General features: G+C 37.7%; 1 protein-coding gene across 2 annotated transcripts in view; it reads right to left on the bottom strand.

The window, feature by feature from the left end:
• Nucleotides 1–1,171: 1,171 nt before the first annotated feature.
• The window catches only part of LOC139591122 (ubiquitin-conjugating enzyme E2 E2), a 201,359-nt gene continuing 185,146 nt past the window's right edge, over nt 1,172–17,384 (bottom strand). For both annotated transcript variants that reach the window (XM_071429342.1, XM_071429341.1), the window contains exon 6: nt 1,172–1,973. In XM_071429342.1, the coding sequence (XP_071285443.1) occupies nt 1,876–1,973 (98 nt within the window). In that variant the 3' untranslated portion in view covers nt 1,172–1,875. The remainder of the gene's footprint in view (nt 1,974–17,384) is intronic.

The raw sequence follows: 17,384 nt of genomic DNA, 5'->3' as shown, positions 1-17,384 counted from the left end.
TTTCATGTTTGCATTTAGGATCCATTGGCCTTGAAATGTTGCACGGCTGGGCTTGCAAACACTTGGCTTCTACAGACAGCAGAAGACTTTCTATTTGCTCTGATCTTATTATTTCTTTGAGATCCCCATGGTTCTTGGGGTGGTAGTTATAAACCATCTACAGCTACATCAACGTTAGGCTTTTCTTCATGCAGAGGGCAACTCACCAGCAGATTGAAGCTGAATGTCTCCTCAGTTTATTAGCAAATGACCAAGAGAAAAACAAAAGAGCCTGGAAATGCTGAGCAATGCAGTGGTGGGTGTAGAGACACCCTGTGGTGTCACCTTGACTGCTTTAGTTTTCATGATGGTTGAATTGGGTTGCAGCGTGATGGGATTTGGTCTCCCTGTCTCCCTGTTTACAGTGACCCTGCTGTAATGTATCTTCTTTAAGATAAGATCTTCTTTAAACATAAGAGGCAAGGAGAGAGGGGAGAGGGCAAGCAAGCACTGTATATAGCATCTGTAACATTTAATTATATGAGACAGGGATTTTCCAATAGGCCTTGCAACACAAAGAACATTCAGCTATCAGCATCACAGTATATATTTTCTAAATCACAACACCCACACATTTCCTTAGCCAAATAGAAGTTTTCCCTCCATGGCTGCATATCTAAAATTAGCCTGAAGGTCAAATCTGAATAGAAATACCCTTATCATTGAATGTGCTGGGAATGATTGGTGCAGTGGGCTCAATTTTCCCATCGAAAACCTTCATTTATTTTTTTTAAATAACAGTTGCTTTTACAGTCAAAGAGCTTGGAGAAAGGCAAAATGAGGCCTGCTGTATAAAATCAACATCAATATTCTGCTTTCACTGCAAGGCTATTTTTATTGCCAACTATTTTAAATGTAACAAGATGGATACAGTGAAGCCACAGTGTAAAAGATGCAGCAAGAGGCTTCTGAATAGCAAGGCTGAGCAGAGACATATGAAAGAAAGGCCTTGGAACTTGGAAGATGTTTGTATATGAAGAAAGACACAATGAAGAATTCTAAGTTAAGAAATGCATTGTTGAGAAGAAGTGAATAGTTCAGGTCTGAAAATAGTTTTTTAACCTGCAGTTGTATTATGTGAGGACTAAGCAGCCTATGCTGCATAAACTCAAAAGCATCATCCTGCAAGAAGTGCATTTATCAGCCACAGTGTTTTATTGAGTGCTTTAATAATACAAGTGTACATCAACTGATCCACAGTCAAAAGTGGCAGGTCCCTAAGAAATTTACAAGCACTTTTTTTTTTGTTTTTTAAGTAAATCAAAATACATATTAATTTGTTCAATGCAATAGCCTTTTGTGTGGGAAACAGAAGGCTAGTGATAAACACAGTCTTAGTAATGCACAGTGATTCTTGATTTTAAGCTTTTATACAAAACTTGTTCCCAGTAGCATGCACCCACCATTAAAGACTTCAGTACAAAAAAATAACCCTAAACACTACATTTAAGTAGAAATGAGATATAATTCTGAATTTGTTTGTTTTCCCCAAAACCACATGAAAGAAAAAAAAAAAACAACCCCACACATTAATACAAAGCTTTCTGATAAAGCTCTATACTATTACAGATCCAACATTCTTTGCACTGATAACCAAAATTCCCTGTCTACATTTGAGGGAAACAACTTTCAAGTTAACAGAACAAAAAACCCCAGAACAAATAAAAATAAAAAATAAACCAAAATGAAACAAAAAAAAAAAAAAAAAAGGAAGTAAGGACAACCTTTTGTCACAAAATGGTTCAAGATTTAATAAAAAATAAGAATGAAGGGAAGGGCTATTGATGCACTTAGTGAATGTGCTTGCACAGGTCCAGCAAATCCTAGAGGAGGTTCCTATGTGGCGTATCGCTTGGTCCACTGTCTGGCCATTCTGTCGTGCTCTGCTCTGTTAGTCATGTACTGAGTGGCAATGCTTCCAACCAGGGGGTCAGCTGAAAAGGAAACACAAACAAAAACAAAATGTGAAATGCACGCCAGCCCTTTTTTAGATCCACATTCCTTCAGTTCTCTTAGGTCTGTCAAGGTGCCCACACACACCAGCCTTGTTTTCAAAGCAGGGAAGGAAGGAGATGAAGGTGAGATGGATGGCAATTGGCTAGACATGTCTCATAAACACATAACTGAAACAATTATCTGTAGTTCTACCTCACAAAAAAAAGTTCTGATAATTTCATTTTGAGCTAAAACTCACCTTCAGGTGATGTAATTTATTTATGGTATTAGAACTTCCACAACTATTCATATTCTCACCTAAGAAGAGGATGAGCTCTAATTCTATTATCAGGTTGAATGTTGCTTTTTTTTCTTTAAAATACTTTTAGTTTCAAAGCATAAAGAAATGTAAGGAATTAGCGCAGCAAGTACTATTTTCAAAGCAACAGAAGTTAATTCCAAATAATGGGATTTTAAAATTTAATTTATGGGATCTTTCTGAGCATTCCTATGTCCAGAATGCTGCATGATATGGTTATGAATTACTTCACAAATAATTAATCAAATCCAATCAGTCCCCTAAATAAAACAACCCAAGACAAGACATTCCCACAAATGACTGTATTTCATCAACTTTTTTCTTTTTCAGACAACATTTTTTTCTCATTTTAAGCAGACAAAATTTATATTTTCCCCCCTTTTTTGAGGGGAACACATGCTCTTGATATTTCTGCTGCAACAGTAAATGTTCTGAGATTGTACCATGCATCTCCAGAGGCACTGATACCACACTTTTTCCTGACTTAAGACAGATGAAGCTGACTTCTTGTGAAAGCCAGGTATTAATCAGCTTTGCTGTTGTCTGAAGATGGTGCCACTGAACAATCTGGGCATTGGCTTTCTCGGTGCAGTTGTAATCTGAGCGTGGTGCTTGAACTGTTAACCATGGAAATTCCCGGGACAAGATGTCAGGCCTTCTGTCAGGCAGAGTAAATCTGGACTTTTTTGTTTGGTTGTTGATGATAAGAGTTTGTGATAGGGGAAACATGTTGGCTTAGCCAAAAATCGCTTCATTGGCTGACTGCCAATCTCATAGAATATTAGTGAGTAATAGTGAGTAATTAGTGAATATTAGTGAGTAATATCTGCTAAAAAAAATTCTTTCGCTTTCCTTTCCATGCATAACCTGCACTTTCAGGAAGAGCCTGTGATTTGAATGTTAAGTTTGTACCTTCTAAATTAGCAAGACAAGTTATCACCATGACTGCAGTGTACTAAGTCCCTGCAGTCTCAGTCCTGCAAACAGTTTACTGCCTGTGCTTACCTTTAATATCTTAATATACCCAGAGGAGGTCACTGAGGCCTGGACTGGATTATTTTTACATGCATGTGTGTAAAAGAAGTGTATCTGATCTAAGATAAAATTTAAAAGTTGTAAACTGGAAAGTATATCACCTTTAACTCCACAGCCAGGAAGAGAAACTGTATAGGGGATTATCTGAGGGATTTTGTCCTGTGCAAACAGGAGGTTAACAGTCTACAGGCTCTTAAGCAGCAAAAAGTTATTTGTGGCTGGAATGAAGTTTGAGAAGCACTGCAGGGTAAATGGGGAACCTGAGCAATAGGAAAGGGCAACATTTCTCTTCACAAAAGGTTTCCCTAAGTAGCAACAGTGAAACCTTGTCATAGTGTAATGGCAGCTTGGGGATGAGTGTGAGAGCACTGCTGAAAATTCCCACATCCTCCTTGGACACAAGGCCCCTGTGCAAAGAAACACTTCCACAGACTTGTGGAGAAATGGAGACTAAAGGTTGAACTTGAAAGGAATCTTTGAAGCAAAATTTGAGGCATATCCTGGTTTTCATGCTTGTAGAGGAAGGTGGGGTTTGGCCTCTGAGGCATCTGGCTGGGAAGGGTTGCAGGAATATCACAGCTTTACCCTCTGGAATGTGGCAAGTGCTTATTGAGGTTTAGTGTGTATTTAAAGTGATGCCTCTGAGATCTTTATAAAACCTTGTATGAGTCAATGAACAGTAGTAAAGTTTAGTAGTAAAGTTTATCTAGTTCAAATCTGGAAGTTTATTCATGCGCAGGATGAATGTTTCTGCGAGAGCGTGAATTTCACATTGGGAGCTGTAAATTGATTTCCTCGATATACTGCAAGGCTACTGAGGATCTCATCATCATCCCCAAACCTCGATGATAATTAGAATGTTTGGTTTCCTGGTGTGGGGTTTCCTCTATATCTCCTTTTAGGAGCAAGAAGGTATTTCAAAGCCATACATCTTTACAAGGCTTTGGAAGGTACAGGCTCTTCCCCCAATCTCCTTCCAGCATGGGACGGTGTCTCCTTTCCTTTGGGGTGAGAGAATCAGTGAGAGGTGTTCTTGGTAAGGTGTGGAAATCTGTTCAAGTCCAGGAATGTAAAGAACCGGGCTGTTTATTTATCCATGTGTTCAAGCCTTTGTCTCTGCAGTGTTTTGTTTGGCAGCTGAAAGAGTGGAGGTGACGGCCTGTCAGATGTCTGAGGTCTACAAAGCTTTGGTTGTGGGTGTGTAAATTCCTTCTGAGTGACCTGAGAATCAACTCTCAATCATCTCAGGTGCTTCCCCCAAGCCAGTGCCTCCCTTCACTGGTGTCTGCCTGTATGAAGCAGGACTGTGGAAGCAAAGAGATGTCCTTGCTTCCTGTAGCATGAGCAGGACCAGCTGCACCCACAGCCAGCTGCAAAGCGAACACTACTAAAAGGTACTTTCAGTAATTACAGCAATAACAGTGATTTTTTTCAATTTGGCTGTGTGTTTTGTTGGTTATAACAATATTGAATAAAAAACCAAACCCACAGTTTGGAACAGCCACTTGTTCATTTGAGAGCAAGGAAATTATTTCAAGGAATAGGAAAATAGTTATTGACAGCAAGGCTCAGCTAGTTCACATCTCTGTCAGAGGGTCTGGAGGTTTGTCACATGTAAATATGTATGAGGACTTAAAAAAGGGCACTTTAATAGGTGCTTGAAGAACTGGCTTATTTTAGCAGTTGCTGTGAAGCCATAAAGCCATCAGGAGGCACAACTGCTTTGTTTGGGAAGCCAGGACAGCTGGCAAGGAGGGAAATGTAAACTTCAGACCAGAGGCACCCAAGCAGGGGCGCAGCGGCCAATTTGAAGCTGCATTTGTGCCACAGGATGTAAAGACAGTGTGTGTGAGCTCCAGAAATGCCATTGGTCTCTCCCTGCAGCTGTGTGGGCAGCTCCAGGCAGCAGGTCCAAGGAGACACATCTCTCAACACTTCATGAGTCACGAGCCACCACTGCTGCGCAATTCGCCGTGATGGGCGGGCGTAACCCCGAGATTACAAGATAAATTGAAGCATCTTAATTAAAACAATTAAAAGATTTAACTCCCAACATGCACAAGCCTTGGCTATAGTGCCCAAGTCTTACAAAGTCTCAAGTATGAGGAAGAAATCCTACAGAATACCAAGTATGAGGAAGAAACAATGGTCCCCATTTACCCCCCTGTGCTATGAAGCACATGGCTGAGCACCACCTGGTGCTCAGCTGGGCTGCACTGCTTAAGGGTTATTGCGAAATATCCATTAGTAGGGCCAAATATGTATTTATAAAATAACCACTGCATAAACTAACTAATTAAGAGATGAAAAGGAAAATTTGATCTCAAAATTCATAACAACATTTTTCTTTTGTTTCCATTTCCCACTACCAGAAAGCTTTCTTATTTTCCATTTGTATATATCTGTATTTTTAATCTTGATGCAAGAAATTTGTTTCTATAACTAGTCAACTGCTCTAGTTTTTAATGTTTTTTTTTTCCTTAAAGAAGTAGCATGATTCATCAATGAATCAGGGTTGATTTCAGAATTTTACTCTAAACAGGACTTATCCAAATGACAACAATTACCAGGGGATAGGAGTATAAAGCTATGCCAGGATTGTGTTGCTGAAACAATCTTGTGAAAGAAATTAAAATAAGCCTACAATAAATTAATAAAAAAGCATATCTATGCAACTCATGGCCTGGCAGGAGATCACCAGATGTGTGATGGCTGGCTTGAGAGCTGGGATGGCACCCTCTGTGCACAGCTCCTTCCCTGTCCTGTGGGCAGGAATGGGCTTCCCAGCCTTTGGAGTGCTGGTGGCTGTGCCAGCCTGGAGGAGCTGCTGCAACTCTAGACTCAGAAATCTTTAGGCCTTGTAATTTACTATTTCTTCTAAAACCCCACCCTAGGATGCCTCCATAACATTTAACTTGTGTGAAGGAAATTTTTTATCCTGTACTGTGATTAACTCCATGCAAAATATTAACACACCAGGAATTACAGGATCAAATTTCACATCAGAGGACAGTGAATGAGTAAGGAAAATGTTTAAAAAAGGCACCATATTATACAGGCAAGGACAGAGGCTATGGTTCAGCAATGTACTTTACAAGGAAAATGTCAATCTAAATAACTAGACTATGAAAAAAATCTTCTGGATGATTTATAGGAAGTCTGCAGCTGCTAAATCCCTCCTCACCTCACCATATGTAATCCTCATGTTATATTAGAATTCATGAAATTGCCCTGTATTTATGTGATTTTGAAAGCTGGGTGAGCTGGAGCTTGTCCCTAGCTTAAAAAGGTTGGATGCACTGCTCCACAATACCTTGTCATCTTTTGCAGCCACTGAATATGACTGTATAAGGAAGAACATTTGTGTCTCATGTCTATTGTAAGGCTAATCAAATTTACAGTTCAATTCTAGGGAGTTAATGCTATTGGGGATTTGGATGAGCTGAGGTTGGGTCATTACAAAATTTCAGCTGTGTTTAATGCTAGTTAAACTGCTTTATCATTCAGAAGGCAGACTATAATTCTTCCTTAAAAACTACTTTCCCCCCAAATAAATGAAAATATATTGCTACACTGTATTTTTCTCAGCTTGTATTTTTACAGCTATTTCTATGTCAGCAAATAGCAATTTCAGAGCAGAATTCATCTCCTGGGCTTTGCAATGCTCTTTTAAAAATACAACAAACATTCTCTAGTGAAATAAAAAACAGAGATGGTGTGTTTAACAGCTTGACTTCAGTGTGCCTTCCCCATCAACCACACAATATGCAATGAAATTCCAATCGGTAATGCCAACATGGTTAAAGAGACACACATTTAGACTTAAAATGTACATTATGGTGTTTGTATGCATTTTATATATTTTTATGAGCTTTTATAAAGTAGAATTTTATTTCCACTGCAGTATTTTGCAGTTTTAATAGAGAACAGCTGATGGAGCCAGTTATTACATCACCACAAGTGGGTTCTCAGAAGATTTCTGGAGTACCTTAAAACCTAAAAAAAACCCACAGCACTATAAAAATCTCTTCAGCCAAATATTTAGAATGTACTTTTTTTCTTGGTCCAGGTTTGGATTCAGCTCTGTATCAGGCTGTAAAGAGCTGGGCTCCAGTTGAAGAACAGAATTAACGTGGAAGAATTTCCAAAGGTTAGATGTAATTTGAAAGGTCTTATTCCTTCTCCTGAACTAAATGACTTCATGCTCATAGGTGTGAGAGCACCCTGTTGAGAGGCTCTACAGATCTACCTGTACTGAAACAGCAGTCAGCAAAAATTAAACATTTCCTATTCTTTGGACAGGATGTGTGACATGAAACAAGTAATTTTCTAGTTATTTTAACTTCAGTTACACATTTAGAAGAGTTTTTGGTTTAGGGAATACTATTTTTTGTTTGTTTGTTTCTTTTAAAACAGCCTCTCTTACCAGATATTATGCTGTATTTATTTTTCAATGAAAAAAATGTGGAGTGCTTGAGCTCTTTTTTTTTAAGGAAAAGCCAATGTGCTCTCTATGTTATTACAGGATACCTGCATTGGAGTTACCTTTGTACATCAGTACAGGCAGGATTGGTTACCCCAAAACCAAACTTCCCCAGAATAAAAGTGCATATTTTCAGTAGCTACGTTTTGTTTGGTGCTTTCATTGCAAATAGCAGTGCAGGACAGAATATATATTCCTGTACTGGTTTGCAGCGAAAGCCAAGATTTCTGAGTCCAATTTTCTCGCTTTTAATATTGTACCAATCTTTAAGACCCAAAAGGGAAACTAAAAAAAAAAAAAAAAAATTAAATTTAGGACTGGGACAAGCACAGAAACTAACACTTCACCGAAACACCAGTTTTCTTAACAGCGAATGGTGACAGTTTGATTCACACCAAAACCACCCTGAATTTAAAATTATTTAATATGTAATTATACTTTCTTGTGGTGTTTTCAGTGGTATCCAGGTTAGTGTTATAAAAAGACCAGTCAGTGAAAACTGCAAAGGCAGTGTGAGACATGCTATACCAAATATGTCACAGAACAATTTAGTACTCCAAGAGGAAGGGATTAAGAGAAGATGAATTGTTTGTGAGTAATTTTATTTATTGTGTCACTTTGCCTCGGGAAGTTTTCATAGTTAGCCACATATCACCTGTTTCAAACTCAGTGAACTCCTAGAAGACCATGTCAAGGATACTGTGAGTCTTGATGTAGAAAATGAAATATCTGAAAGGCATCACAGCATCCTTCAGTGATCTTAGAGCAGCAGTGCTGCTCTCTTTTGCTGTCATTAATAATAATGCACAGACTAAGTAATTATTTGGGGGCAGAGACAGGTGAAGTGGCCCACTGAATTACTCCACTAACCTCTCACCTTTGAGAAGAGTGCTGAAACCCAGGGCACGAGTGAAAAGGAGCGCGGCAGCGCTAATCCCTGTTTGTGCAGCAATAAAACGAGCTCGCGGTTGGGAGCCTGATCAACACACGCGCACAAACTGGAACAACAGCGTGATTCAAGGCAGAACAAAGGGGGGTAGCAGGGCTCTGAATTGCTTTACACAGCCTACAAGCTGAACTACAATTTATTCCTGACTTTCACAAAATCACAATTTCAACTGTCCACGTAGAATGTATTTAACCATCTGTGGGGCTTGTTGAAGGCAATACAGAAGAATGATAAAGCGATCAATGAACACTGTATTACAAAAAGAGAACAAATAAAATCAGTTTTTTCAGTAAAAATAAAAAATCGTCATCACTAGAGGAGAAAGGAGCACATTCTAGAAAGATCAAATGTCTGCTAGGAAAAAGTCAGTGAAGCTAATATCAATTTTAGAAATTACAGTTCACAGTAGAAACCATATAATATGACATATAATGAAGTCTCATTATATTATTCTCATTTTCAGAAACTAGTTTTACAGATTTGTCTGCTCACTTCTCAATATTCAATAGAAACATTCTAATATATATAGAAAGAAAGTTAAGTGTTCTTACAGTGGTGCCTTAGCTTCCCAACTGTGAAGCTGGACTAAAGCTTTTCCATCACCCAGGCAAAGTATCTAGATACCTCATAAATGTGGCTGTACAGATGTATGTCACAAAAAAGGCTGCCACCCATGACTGGACTCTAAATTTTGAGCTCTGCAGAATTGCTAGAAATGCATTTGACTTCTGTTAAGTTTGCACGATTGCAGTTACATAAATATTAAGGCATACGTGACTTGATTACAATGTCCAAACTGTTGTCTGGAGAAAAAAATGTTACCTATCTTCAAAAATAAAAGAGCTCTGCAAATCTAGTCTAGGAAACATCCATTTACAAAAATACCCATTTTGTAACGTGGAGGGAGAAATTAATTCCTCTCTCTAGACTTGTGTTTGATTGCTGTCAGGCTACCTACCACAGACCTGTGTGAAATATGAGGCTGCCTAAGAAAAAGATGTTTCAGAAATAAGGAGTATTATCTGGCCCAATTTTATTAACGCAGCTCTTAAAGGAAAGTGTTGGCAGTGATTCATCTCTGTATCTTGCCAAGGGAAATCATTCTTGTTTAAAGAGAAAGATTTTTTTTCAGTCTTCAGTTTTTAGCAGGATTTCTATAAACTTTACTGGCTGACTGGGAGTTAGCTGAGGCAATCATGGATCAGCGAGGCACAGTGTACTGATCTTGAAGAGTTGTCTTTAATTAAGGAAGAACATGCACCTATTAGATGTGCCAGTATGCTGGAACAATTAAAATTCTAAAATAACACACTTCACTTTGATGCTTGGATGCGTCTCAATATTAAAAGCACAGATACATTAGCAATGTGTCTGTTCATAATAACTTACTCAATTGGGAAGCAGTCGTTGCTATTAGAAAAAAAAATAATAAAATGGTGTTAGTAACTGTAGAACTTAATTTGAAAGACATTACATGGCATGTGGTTTGATAAAATTTGAAGAAGCTACAGCAATATGCATTTACCTTGTGGAAGATGGCTCTGAGTGGATAATAAGAAAATCACAGCCCTCAGATCTCAACATGTTGTCAAGCAACCAAAATGCCAAGACCCATAATTAAACTGGCTTTTATCCATAGGGTCATAAGTGTATTTTCAGAAAAGCACTGTGGATGTGTTTTTTTTCATGTGTCTGAAGACTCACTAAGTGAGGGATAGCTAGGGATAGGGAGGGATAGCATTCTGTAGGAATGCTCGTGTGTTTGGTATTTCTTCCGTCTAAAAATAATGGAACCAGTGTTCCTCTGGATTTGTCTCTCCTTATTTCCCACTAATCACCTCCTCCAGGCAAAGGATTGACCTATGGGTCTTACACATCCTGAGCAAACAGTTTAGCCCCTAAGCAACTGAGGGTAAAGCTATTCTCTGTGACCATGCTTTGTGAAGGGTTAGACATCCTATAATCACATGTACCAAAGGCAGATCGCTCTGCAAGAGAACCAGGAGGTCCTACAGGATCCACTTGCCATGTGGACTCCCAGAGGACAGCAAGGGAGCAGGTGCTACTGCATGGTCTGGTCTTTAAACATTTAGAGGCATTTAGACACTGAGAGAAAAATGAGTCCTAAAGCCATTTTCACTCTTAGAAGAGTGTTTGAATGTGAGCAATATAAAAAATCTTCAACTTAAACATACCCGTTTTAGGTCAGATCCAGGAGTTCTCTGAATCCTGCTCTTGAATCTATCCCTTTATACTTTTACTGCAATTCATCCTTAGAAAACAGAAAAGCCTATATGTGCTATGAATGCTGCATATTTTGGTTTAATCTGATTTTCCCCTTCTTGTCCGATTAAATCTCATGATTAATTTGTCAAATTTAAATCCAAACCTCATTATTAATTTGTCAAATTTAATTCCAAAACTGCTATTAAGAATCCCATAAAAATGTCAAAAGAATACAAGAGGCCTTTATTTACAAAAGGTGGGGTTAGTGAAGATTTTTATCCCTTCTAAAGGCCTACTAAATGAAACTCTTTCATAGCCCAAGGCCTGAAATACCTTGGCAGGTTGAACATCCATTGGAGCAGGAATAGGAACTTAGGTGTGCCTTGCGTGAGCACACCTCCTACTGTTACCCAATAACACAAAAAGCAGTCAGGCCTCTCCATTCCCTATCCATACAGGTAATGACTGGGGAATCAGCAGGTGAGTGAGAAAATGACCCCATTTTAGCAACCAACTGGACTATCCACTTCTAGATTAATTTCAGAACATGAATATAATTACGCCTAATTATGAACAGGTTCTAATAGGACTAGAAGGAAAAAACAGGTTAAACAAAATAAGTAGCATTCATCATGTAGGCAAGTTTTACTCCTGGATTAGTTGCAATGAAGTTACATTGCAACACTGAAAAAAGATTGTATTTGTGATATTTACAGCAATAATTTCTTATTCAGTAACAGTTAAAATAACTTTATTTGGAAATCTTATCTTTCCTACCTGAGAGGTCACATTGACTCCAGTGGCATGCCTGACTAAATAATAATCACTTTGCAAAATGATTTCAGGCATTGGCATAAAGAGCTCTGAGATTGAGCCATAGAAAAAAAGCTATGCAAGGTAGAGATGAAAAAGACACAGAAGGTCATTAAGGAATTCCTTCTGCTAGTATAATATTATGTCTTACAGTAAGTTCTACTTTCATGCCACTTTATACAGCCACTTTATCTAATCAATATTATAAAAACCCAAGCAACGAGGATTCCAGCCCCTGAGAATTTTCTGAAATCAAATTCATCTTGGAGCTGTAAATGCTCCACTCCATAGAAGGGCCTTTTTCTAAGCCTTGTACAGATGGAAAATTCTACAAACAATTTACTAATCAAAGCTCTATTTCTGTATCCCACATGAATATGAAATCTTACAGTACAACCCATCCTTATATTTGGGACAATTGCATCATATATTTTGCTATTTAAGTAGCTGTCTACAACTCCAACTAATGCACCTGAACTTAATTTGCTGTGAAAATAGGGATTCTGAAACCCACACTGCGTATAATTTGTTTTATTTGTTGCCTTTGATAGATCTGCAAAACTGTAAAAAACAAACAACCATTTCCTCCTCCCCTGCTGAATAAAGTAGAAAATTAGCCATGCAAAATATGAGAGACATGTCTTGCAGCAGTGTAAATCATCTCTGAAGGTAGGATCTGAATAACTCAGGAATACTAATTTCTGAAATCTTATGCAAGAAAGTGAGAGACTAAATGATTTAATAGCTAACACATCCAGGCTTATAAATTTTGCTTTTCAGGACTGACTCTACATTCCTACTGCGAATCTGTTAGCCAAATGTAGCAGGCTTCCTTTCAGGAGCCTAAAGAATGTGAAGCAGTGTGATTTCTATGGTGAAACAAAAATAATTGTATTTTAGGAACAGGAAAAATCAGTCTTAAAAATAGTTGTGCTAATTAGGGTCCTGAGGGTGGTTCTTAGGCAGTTGGAAACGTATGGTAAGAAATTTGAAAATCTGTCCTTGCCTTCATGTTAAAAAAGGTACACAGGGAAAAAGAAAATCAACAAACACACAAAACAAACTGCCACTTAGAAAAATGGAACAAAGTCTAAACGAAAAATCTGGAGTATAAAAGCTCAGCAGGACTGATGCCAGTTTACTCCATCTGAGATTTGAGCTATTTTTACTGACTGGGAATAATGAATATTAGATTAAAGTATTGTGAAATTAGAATGTGATGTCTAAATTTATTGATTTTCTAGTTTTATGTATTTTTCCTTTAAATATATAGTTATATTAGTGAGAAAAATATATTCAGTAGAATGGGTTAAGCCTGCAAGTGATGTATCTACTTCATTAAAAAAAAAAATTCCAATGTGATTAAAGGCATGTCTGTACTGGCAGACAAAACCTGCATGAAACATAGAAAAAACATTTAATGACTGTAAAATAAAAGAGTATATTTTAAAAGGCAGTTTACTTTTTACCTTGGAACTCATTGAAATTAAGCTAGAAATCTGTATTTTATATATGAGAAATAACGAAGAGCTTTATTTAAATACTTCACATTGTTAAACATTTAATGTTTGTGACTTATTTTGGTCTTGGGTCACACAAAGATTTATTATGTGTATGCTCTAGAGTACCTGTCTTCTCTCTGAGCTAATGGGCATAAGAAACCTCCACTGGTAGTATTTTAAATTACACATGTTTATTGGAAAGAAAATGGATTGTAACCTTTTGTATTTGTAGCATCCATCACTCATGCATTTTCCCAAGGACTTTTAATTTAACGATGGTTGAGCCTAAGCTTAAAGAAATGCTGTGCAGAAACTTCTTGAGCAGAAATCAACCAACTTTTAAAAGTCCAGTATGTTTATTTATAATATAGCTTTTATGTTTCATGTAAAAAAAACCAAACGTCAGGTGTATATTTTTCCAGCTTTACTTCCATTTTGTGATAAGACTGTATTTTAGATGTTCTAGAAACCCTTTCTGAGGAATAATAAAAATGAGGAACAGTTAAGTGTTTTGACAAGACTCTTTTTTCTTATGAGTGCCAGTTACATCCCTTTACATTTATTTCTTGTCACAGATGTACAAAGCTACTTTACTGATTTGGATTTTAGCCAGTCTCTGATTTAATCAGATGACATTTAATAAACTGATGGTTAGGTATTATTATGTCTGAAGTTCAATTTTTCTCACATCTCCTTAAGCAAAAACAAATTAGGAGCAGAAACATTATTGAAAAGGACAAGAAATCATTAACAGCATGGTCAAAGCTTTTCCATTTAAGGAATGGTTGAAATCTAAGGTGATTTCTTTGAGATGGAAAAAATCCACAAAACAAGATGTGACAGGTAATTTGGTAAAGAAGATTTAAAAAAAGAAAAAAAAAAAAGGTCTTGTTTATCTTTTCCATGGCAAGAAAGGAACACAAACAAAACCCCACACATATTTAGCAAAAGTTAAGAGATGCTTCATACATCAAATTGTTAATAAGCACACACAAAAAGTATATAGTGCAGGAATACTAGAAGGTGATTTAGGAAACTCAAAAAATAATTAGAAAACTTGGTAGCCATGCAGCACCTGTGCTACTATTGTAAAAGCATGAAGGTCATCTTCAGCACATAATGTGTTAGCTGTGGCTAAGAGGGAATTTCCTCTCCTGTGTATTACTGTGTGAGTAAAGTGCTTTGAGGGATTGTTACACTTGTCCCTGAGCCACTGAGGGAGGAGCAGTTGCAGGCAATGCACCTGACCCAGTGAGTAGCACTGGTCTTCTGCTAGACAGTGACTGTACTCCTTCTACTCATCATGCTTTGCAGAGTTCCAGACACATCAAAAAAAAAAAAAAAGGAACAGGGTAAGTGTGTCTGTGACTGGCATCTGGAGCTATAGCTAATGACTGCATCATGCCTTGGATACCACAAAATCCAGATTTTATTTTTAAAACTAATCTCTACCATTTGCTTTCTAAATTACATAAACCCACCAATTTTCTCATGTAAATATTTCCAGACACTTTTCAGAAAAAAAAATTATTTAAACAGACTGTAGACTTCTGAAACCATAATGGGGGGTTTAAAACAAAGTAGTTCTAAACAATCTTACTTCTATAGTTGTGTTAATCTTTTTAATGAAGTCTTGTGAGCTTTGAATAGCCTAAATCTAAACACACTAAAAGCCTCTATGCTCACAAATAATGGTCTTCTACCCATAAGGTGTTGTCAAAGTGCAACTGAAAAGAGCAATGATTTAGGCCAACATCAATAGTAATCCTGATCCAAGCCTCCTCCCCCTGCACACATAATTAGGAGATATTCCAAGACATATTTTCCTGAGAACTACTAAAGGGATGACAGTTCACAAATGTTTTCCCTGCTGTTATAATAATCCCCACAGTTATGAGTTCATGTTGAGGGGACTTAGTCAACTGATAAGAACAAATCTTGTAACAGTTTCATCAGCTTTTCATGGCAAAGGAAATTAATTCTATTTCAATGCATATCTATATGCAATTTTCATAACGTGCTGCTGCATTTCTTGCATTTACATCTGTTTAATACTATGTTTATAGATCATGTCCACAGAGCTGAAGATATATAGGTGTATGTGTCTGCAAATATTTAAAGACCAGATGTATAGCAAGTCTCTTCCTGGCAGTGCTGAGAGGTTCCTAGTGAGACTTCAGATGTGTAAATCCCATGGGAAGTACTGAAAACCCTGCCAGCTGTCAGCCAGCAGCTTTAGGTGCCTAAATGCCTTTAACATATTGGTACTGTGTGCTCAGCTCAGAATATGAGAAGCTGTAAGTGATTCAAACTATAGAATAGAAGTTAGTATTGTATGCACACTACAACATAAGTGGTGTAGCACAATATCTTTTAAATGGAATAGAAAGAGAAAGCACTGGTGAGCTACCACGAATCTGTAAAAATCAGCTCTAGATTCTGTGATATGATCAGTCCAAATATGTAAATTTACCTAGGTAGCAGGTTCTGCAGAACAGGGAGGGGAACATACAGTATTTATAGATACACAAGTACTTTATTGCAAAAAGAACTTTGTCACAGGTGATGGGATCTCTTTGCTCATGTTTTTCTCAAGACAACCCCATCTTTGACAAAGTCATTCTGCACTCACTGAGAGCAGAACAAACTCCATCAGTTTCTGCTGCATTTTCCTTTCATGCTCCCTTAGGACAACTTGTTAGGACAACTTGTTAGGATGGCCTTTATGCCAAACACCCATTTGCTCTGCCCCCCATCCAGCAGCACCGAGGCACCAGAGCAACCCCACACTGCACTTTGCCTTTGCTCAGCCAGAGCCTCCTGAGCAAGCTCATCTCATCTGGAGACAACCCATGTCAGAAATGTAAAAGGGAACAGAAAGGTTATGTTGCAACTCAGAACAAACCAGAACTGACTCCTGGCTGCTTTAACTTTCATTTACTCTGTGTTACTTGTTGCCATGCTTGAGTGACATGGCATAGAATATTTTCCTGCTTCAGATACAAAGAAAGCATTTTCCATTGTGCTGAAACAGCCCAGAAACCTGCCCACTTCCTGACAGAGTACAGTATACAAACTCTGAAGAAAAGGGAAAAAAACAGCTCCAAGCTAAAGAATATAAATAATCTCAGACAACAGAGCAATTTCATTGTTTACATGACCCTCTGCTGCTTACAAAAAGGATATATGGGAAAATGAGATTGTCTTGTTGTATGTCTGATAGTACCGTGTTGTGACATTGCACCTGGTAGCCTGTGGGTGCCAGGAAAGAATCAAAGTAGCAGGGCTTAGCTGGCCTCATAAAATGGGACAAATTAATTTTGTTTTACCAACTTAAAAGTATTTCAGTCATTTTCCAGAATATTCATCACATTTGACAAATCTCCTCAAATATGGATTATTTAAGAATGAGCATTTATAATTTCAATGAGTGTTTATAAGGAGTACTTATAGTTTTAATGTCTTCTATTTGTCTTGACAAAAATGTTCAAAAAGGAAACAAAATTTCACTAGAACCACAACAGCATATACTTGGGCAGAGGAAAGCCCAAGAGTCCTTTCTGATAAACTGAACAAAGCTGATAAGATGTTAAACGAAAAAGAAAAAAAAATCAGATTGGATTCTGAAGCAGTTTCTGATAGTAGCAAAACATGCAGATTATGTCTTTAAGAAAAAAAATTACAAGAATGAGGAGAATGAGAAATGGCTCATCCCTTGAACTTGCTGTCATCCAGAGTTTCTAAATTCACTTCACAACTGGGGGTGAGGGGAAAAGAAGGAATGATAATTGGGAAGTCTAATAAAACTGCAGAAGGAACACCTGATGTGAAGCAGCACTGACAGAAAGCAGCCTCTGCTATGGGGAAGCACCAGATGAGGAGGAACATGGTACATGCTTCCTGCTAGATTGAGATATATGGAATAATGGAGAGAAATGAAGATACATCCAGGCTGCTGAGTGGTGAGGAGCACAGAGCTGTTCTTCATTACCTAGGGCTGGGTAGCTATTTTAAAGTTGAAACATGGAAGCCAAATAGCAGAGCTGTGACCACAAGTCAGCCAAATTCCCACTCAGAGCCAAA

The sequence above is a fragment of the Agelaius tricolor genome, unplaced genomic scaffold (genome assembly GCF_023055355.1).
Source record: "Agelaius tricolor isolate 1412-34295 unplaced genomic scaffold, bAgeTri1.0.p SCAF_6, whole genome shotgun sequence".
In the NCBI taxonomy this organism is placed as follows: domain Eukaryota; kingdom Metazoa; phylum Chordata; class Aves; order Passeriformes; family Icteridae; genus Agelaius; species Agelaius tricolor.
Note: the sequence above shows the minus strand (reverse complement) of the source record. Positions and strands in the feature narration are given on the sequence as shown.